At 35.1% G+C, this 7,750-nt stretch overlaps 1 protein-coding gene across 1 annotated transcript; it reads left to right on the forward strand.

Annotated features, from left to right (window-relative positions):
- Positions 1 to 1,299: 1,299 nt before the first annotated feature.
- LOC129759364 (lactose-binding lectin l-2-like) lies at positions 1,300 to 4,712 on the forward strand. Its single transcript, XM_055756796.1, has 2 exons — positions 1,300 to 1,689; positions 4,464 to 4,712. The coding sequence occupies exons 1-2, from the start codon at positions 1,300 to 1,302 to the stop codon at positions 4,710 to 4,712; spliced, it is 639 nt and encodes a 212-aa protein (XP_055612771.1).
- The last annotated feature ends 3,038 nt before the right edge of the window (positions 4,713 to 7,750 follow it).

Here is a 7,750-nt window from a genome sequence, read left to right on the forward strand (position 1 = left end):
CATGTTTTTGATTGCTTTTTCTATTTCAGCCAGCGAGGGCGTTTTCGAATTGACGCCAATCCTTCAGTAGGTCGGGATTCGAGCAGATCGTACTGAACGCCAAATTGATAAAAATTGAATAATCTACAGCAGTGGATGCGAAACATTATAAACTACCTTCCCCATGAAAAACAGAAAAAAAATGTTTTATTTAGTACGCCACTGAGAGCAAAATTGAAGACAAAATATAATAGGCACACTTTGGTCGAGAAAATGGGTTTTGTACGAAATAATCTTAAGTTTGTTTGGTTTTCCGATTGAAAACTGGCTCACCGGCTCGTTAAGAACTGATATTTGATTATTTTAGATATGAACTACACTCTCTTGGCCAAAACCTTCATGTTGTGGATTGTCAACATTTGTATATACTTTCAAATATTTTAACCTGAGCACAAAATTATAAAATTACTTGGTGAAAAAAAATCAATACAAAACCAGGAAACAAAAATTGTGTCTTTAATTGCAATCACTAAAAAACATCTGATATGACAAAATGATGGTAAAAATGGCTAATAAGGTTTATGTTGCCACTGTACAGAAAACAGTTGAAGATATTTGACGAACAGTTTCTAAGAGAACGCATGATCATGTTGGTTAAAATCCTCTATAAATAAACAAAATAGAATAGAATTTGACGAATAGTTTGAAAATTCATCGGAATAGCAGACAATTTTTTTCTTGTATTTTTTCTTATTAATTTAATAAAAACCTTACGACCTTGTGTAGAGTTGTATTTCCAAATTAAACACCCCTACGGCACCATATTCGGTGACATTTTTATACTACGCTGTTTCTCGAACCCACTTGACATAAAAAATACCTGCGTCTTGTTTTTTGATCAATTGAAAAGACTCATGAAGTATTTATGGATTCAAGTGGATTACCAGTTTCTCCGGATTACACAACTCAAGCTTTGCAATTGCGTTTTCAATGAGAATTAAAGGGCTCACAGTAGAAAAAATTAAATTGAGTTGAAAAAATTCGTTGGTTAGGTAATTTTTCAAATATGCTCGGAAAGATCATCACGAACTTCGTGATTGTGTCTTGGTTATTGTCGCCATTGAAAAATATTTTATGAGTCCCCAGTAAAATCATTTTTATAGATATGATAACAATTTTTAACTGTCTTGTATGACCTAGTTATAACTTATTGAAACAATTGTCATCAAATCAGGAAGTGACTTAAGTGTTTGCTGATAATATTTTCTCTTGGTGTATATAAGTTGTATGATCATTACCAATTACCATCAGAGTTTCATCATGCAATCTAAAGTGTGCATCTTTCTGCTTTCTGCCCTTATATCAGGTGTGGTATCAGTCACACAAAACGGTAACTTAAGCTTCAATCGAGCCGGCAATCCGTACAAGGATATGAAAGTTGTACTCCCCTTCTGGGAAGCTTGGCGTCATTGTGAAAAACACGGGCTGCAGTTACCTTCAATTACTTCGGAAGAAGACGCCAATCAGTTCCTGCTGGCTATTTCAGCGGATATAGATGGACCATGGTGGATCGGGGGAGTCGATCTTGGTGAGAAACCAGGATCATTTGTATGGATCCATAATGTGCAACCTGTAGAAAATCCGAACGGATACACAAATTGGGGCCCGGGAGAACCCAACAATGGAGGTGGTATCGAACGCTGTCTTATGGTAACACAAAAGTTTTGGAACGATTCCATATGCGAATACGATTACAGAGTGGTGTGCCAGCAAAAAAAACAAAGCTGCTATAAGCAATAAAAATTCTTCACTGTGTATGCAATCACCAAACGAAAAATTCATATTGAAAGTGCTTAAAAGTATCCATACTATACGAATAAACTTAACCAGTGATCAATAAATTTTCATGGTGCGTAATCAGAAGCTATAAGATTGGCAGGCTTTAAGCTTAATTTGAATGATGTTTTTTTTTTATTTTCTAGTAAAAGTAATCATTATCCGACACTTGTATATTGATTGATTAAAAAAATGAAATAAACTCTCTTTCATACTAAACCAAACACTTTTGAATTGTCCCATCTTAAAGTTTAATACAACAACTTCAAACCAGCAATTCAAAGCTTATTTTTCTAAGACTAGCTGACCCGGAGTGATTTGTACACCTTTTTAAAATAAATGAAATTTGTAAAAAAAAAAAAATTTGTTGGTATGACTCTAAATAAAACATGATTTCATCTTATTAAGTGAAACTAGATTGTTTAGTTTGTTTTTCGAGATCTGAAATTTTCGTTTTTGTAAGTTTCATAGGTTCTTTTATTATGCCAAAATGTTCATTTTATTCGTATGGATTTGACACATTTGACGCCATTTATTTGATAAATTTGTAATTTATGCCGAACAAAATATGAAAAGAACTTGTATCCTGTCCAACTCCACCCTGAAAAAAGGAGGATCTCCAATTATTCGTACACGAAGAAATTCTCTTATAAAAGAAGTTGATTGATAAGTGCTCAGTTTATGCTAAAAAAGCCTCCCCCTTTCTCTTTCCTATCCCTCCTCTCTCCACCCTGCATGACGGAAGGGTTTATAGCAATCTTAGACACATATCTCGTACCAAAATATCTTTCCATGCCAAGTTTGATTTCATTTGAAGTTTTTTTTTGTCAAGTTATGCAAACAACATTGTATCAGCGCCCCTCTCACTTCCTACTATATATGATTGGAAGAAGAGTGGTGTCTCAAATAATTAAAGAACCACCTCTCGTGCTCTAATCCTTTTCGATATGAAGCTTAGGATAGGAGCTTCCTTCCTGTATCCCCAATAGAATAACGAAGAGGTTTCAAATAATTATATTACCATTTCTCGTGTTATTTGATCACCCACATTTATCGTTCCCTTATACCATTCCATGCCAAATTTGATTCCATTTGCTCGATTTTGCCCGGTCATGAGGGGATTTTCGAAATTCAAATTTAACTTAAATAATGACAATACATTACCAGTGATTTTTTTAAAATAAATTTTTGTTTTTGAATTTTGGAAATTTCTACTAGTTGTCCAGGAACAAAATATTTGAACTAGATAAATATTAGTTGAATTTTACCTCATACTTTTGGCTTATGGAAAGGTTGAGCTAAATTGAGAGAATGTCATTAAGAAGCTTGATAATTTTGAGAAAATTTATTTTCCTTTACTTTGTTATATTAAAAGCTGTTCTTTGCGGAAGAAACTAAACATATTTTGCTCATGTTAATATTTTTGAATTTTTCACTTAAATTTAATACAAAGGATTCAATAAGGTTTGATATGAATTTCAATTTTCTTGACTCGATATTTGCCAACTCATTAAAATTGATATAAAATCAAACCACGCTAGAAGAGTTGACAATCCAGAAGAGTATCTTAATAGTAATCAGAAACAGATTTAAAAGAAAAATTCCAGAGTAAAAAAAAAACGCTGGTTTTAAAGTTATTTTCGAAAAGCTAATTATGATTTATCATTCATATATTTGTTGTTTATTATTAATTTACTATAAGAATAATAAATCACAAATGTGGCTTCTTCAAATTCTAAAGTTTTGAAAATTTCAAGTTATTGGCCCTTTTGGCTCAACAGGTTGCCGACCACTGCACTAGTCAAAAGTGTCTCTTGATCATATCTTTTCACCCAACCCAAAATTGTTTTGCTAGTATGCCATTTGAATTCATCCCTTTTTCTCTTTTCGAAACCTATATATTGACTACTAAGACGTGTCCGGCAACGTTATTGTTGTTTATAAAGCGAGTATCAGTTTTTGGCATTGTGAATGTTTTGTCAATCCTTGGCACCATTCGTTCGAACTCTAACCAAAATTGATGGCCTCGGTCAATCACGGAGTTGCAACCATTGACGCCTGCGATCTTGAAAGTTGAAGTGATTGTAAAGAGAGTTGTTGGACAAAAATTTCAAGAAGTATTTTAATTATCGATGTTTTGGTCCAAAAATACCGGTTATTCGATAATATGACGAGCTATCACGTTGGCAACTCTCAATATTTTGACAGATAATCCAAGACATTATAAGCCTACTTTTGGTTTTTTTTTTACCGAGAAAGTTCAGTAATGTTTGTCTGCTGTCACTGCTCTACCATGAACAAAATTATCGAACGGATTAATGAGTTCCGAATTGAATGTGTCGTTAAAATGCATGTTGAGCATCAATTATTAGATCGCTGATACCGATATTGTTGTCTTGGTTTGTCAACGTGATGCTATCCCATAATCAACAAATTTAATATGTGAACAACTGTTCTATATCATATAATTTAATGATGTTTATTACCTTGTTTGTACACCGGTTCACCATCCCTTTGTTTTCGGTGATAAGGCAATCAAATAAACCGCTCAATTTTGTCTATATAAAATGCACCATCGCCATCCCAAAATTCATATCAAACTCTTATTATGCAGTCAAAGGTGTTCGCTCTCCTGCTGGCCTTTCTAGTTTCATCCATGGTATCTGCCCGGAAAAATCGAGCCAAGTCATAAACCCGTACGTGGACATGAAAACTTGCTGAGCTTTTGGGCTGCTTGGCGTTACTGCGAAAGCCAGGGAATTCCGATGCCACAAATCACCTCGGATACCGATTTCAACAACTACCGGCTTGCGACTTCCGCTGACATGAACGGAAACTGTGGACCGGAGGAATCGATCTGGGATCAACGGGATCGTTCGTGTGGATCATCAACGTGAAGTCGGTTTCGAGTCCAATCGGTTACACCGACTGGTATCCGGGAGAGCCCAATAATACCAATTCGATTGAGCACTGCATCGAAATGAAGAATCAGTTCTGGAACGACGCTGACTGTTCGGTTGTTAAAAAAGTGGTGTGTCAACAAAAAACAACAACTTGTTAAATTAGCACTGAATAAAAGGAAAATTTCTATATAATTTATCTATGTGTTTTCATAGTTGCCCTGGCTTTTGAAAAGTATTTTTTGAGTTGTCATACGAGAATTTAAAACTAAAAACAAATAGGTATCTGAAATTAAAATTGCTCATATTGAGCCTCAGATTCCAAACACCTGAAATAAATTCAACGCATTGGTCACTCTCCGCCCGGTCGTTTCCATTCCGCTGCGACGACAACGTTCATCAATTAGAAATATTCATGAAAGGATTACAAACTTTCATCAAAACTGGCCCGACCGACGTGCTGCATTCTTTCTCCCAAAAATTTGAATGTCATGATTGGTTCGAGGGTAGCATGGTAAGGCACCCACCACGCGTTGTGTTTTGGCCAATTCCTAAACAAAATGAAGACAGCAAAACAGCATGAATAATACATAACCTTGCTGCTGCTGCTGCTGCTGCTGGACCCAAACCTCCCCTTGCCTTTCCCGTATGGCATCGTCCAATTTCGTTCGGAAAACCATAGCACAAACGGAATCGGAATCAGATTTGTTTGGAAATGTTTGGAATCCTCTTCCACCTCCCAGATTTCTACACACCCCTAAAAACCGTGGCGACTTGGAGGTATAGTTTCCAGCTTTCGGTTCAAAAATTTGCATAATTTGTGGCCTGCGTCGTGATTTGGAATTCTAAACACCAGCACCAGCTTCCTCTTAGGGAAAGTTGTGCTGCCAAAATCAGCTTCGCAGCCAGCAACATCCACGGATGATGATGGTGAGAATGGGGAAACTCCGGAAGCAGGAGGATGTTTTGGAATGGTGGATGAGTCGTAGCGTTTTGAATCCGGAGGACCGGTTTTGCATACCAAGCGAAAAGCCTCCAAATGGTGAATTTTAGAGGAAGAAATTTGAATTTTTCACTCCAGAAGGATTAATGAACTTAGCACGAAAAAACTAGAAAAAAATAAAAGTTGAAATTTTTGATAAATATTTTTTTCAGTGTTCCGAAACTCTTACACAAACAACAAACATGTTTTGAAATAATAAGCTTGCAACCCTGTTGTAGGGCTGCCTTTAAGACTGTTTTGCTTGAGTGGAATGATACTAACAGAAAATCGAGAGTTTCCATCGTGACATTTCGTCTCTTTGTTTACTATAGGCTCGTTAGTGTACAATATCGATTAGTTTAACAAGGAAACGGTTACTCTTAGTGAGGTGGTAGAACGTCACCAGGCCTCTGGTTCTGTCATATTCAACCGAGTATCGGTACAAAAAACACGTTTGATTTACTTATAAGACTTGTACTCGAAGTTAATGCAAACTGATCCTGGGTAAAAAACTGTTGATTGAGTGGATGAATCATGAAATTTTCGTTAAAGTTAGCTAGTAGAGTATCATTAACATGTGCAAAATTTGATGACAATTTGTCAAGTGCTTTTTGAGGAAGTGGTGCATTAATTTCGAGTACAGGCTTTAATTTGAAGTACCGCAAGCAAGCAAAGTAATCATTGACCCATTCGGGGGAGCTACAGTAAGGTTTTGATAGCAGCTGATTGAATAACAGTTTCGAGGACTATAAGAAACAAGCTCGGCTTTCAAGTTCCATCAGACATTCATCGTACAGTCCAAGGAGTGGTGTGTTTCAGCAGTTGTCTCAGCCACTGTCAACAGCATCGAAACGTCTTACGAGCAGACAATCCTTACATGGACATTAGGGTGTCCCAAAATTGCATAATGTCTGGGAATCTGGGAGTTCACTCTCCAAATGGTAGATTAGGATGTGGAAAACAAATTTTTGTATGGGACCGACTAAAAAAAATCATGTTTAGAGGTTCCGCAAGCGCGATCTTTGAAAAAAGTCCACTTTCAAAATATTTGATTTCAAATAAATTTTGAGTTCAAAAATTTTCATAAAATTTATATATTTTATTTTTTTAAAGTTTTGCTTGGATTAGATACTACACGTTCAAAATGAAAAATGAACCAAGTTTGTGTCAAAATGGAAAACAAGCTAGCTATTTTCATGAAAAAAAAAACTTTTTTCTCCAAAAATTTTGTATTCAACTGACCAACATGTGTACCAAACGTAAAATTTTTTTGATACCAATGCCATCAAAAGATGCGGATTTTTGTGCATTTGAACTTTGTTGTACAAAACATGTTGTTTGTATCATCGTTTGATGAGCTTTTCTCGGTTTAATTCTTAATAATAATCACAATTATGGATATTATTTATTTAATTTATCAAATTTGTCTTAATAAATACTAGAGATGTACCGAATATTCGGTCGGCCGAATATTCGGCGCCAAATACCGCTAAAAAACCGTTAAGCCGAATATTCGGCTCACCGAATAGTTGAGCTAAGTATTCGGCCGAATAGACCGAATAGGCCAAATATTTATTTTTTTAAATTTATACAACAACAGACTTGTCAAATTTTTCAACTCCTGTTGGATAATTTACATAATATTCAAAGGCAATGTTGAAAAAAAATTATGGTTTCAGTAAAACAATTTAAATGTTTCCATGTATTTTTCACTGTAGATAGCTATATACTTTGATTATCGTTTATTCTAAATTTTCTTGATAAATCCAGGCTTGCCCATAAACCAAATAAAGAATTCGATAAGAGTTAAGACTGACCGGGATGACGCGGGTAAATTAAGATTTTTTGCTAAACCAAATTTAAAAAATTAAATGTCTACAATTTTTAAATTTTTTGTTACAAAACGATTTTTTAATGTAAATTTATTCGTTAAATACGATTTGAATCCTGCTGTTGTAATTCGATGAAAACATTTAATTTCATGTCATTTTAGTTCTTGTTCCTCTTGCATATTTGAGAATAATGCCTAGTTTCTGTGCAGATTTCCCTTTTT

Source organism: Uranotaenia lowii, chromosome 1 (assembly GCF_029784155.1).
Source record: "Uranotaenia lowii strain MFRU-FL chromosome 1, ASM2978415v1, whole genome shotgun sequence".
Classification (NCBI taxonomy): Eukaryota; Metazoa; Arthropoda; class Insecta; order Diptera; family Culicidae; genus Uranotaenia; species Uranotaenia lowii.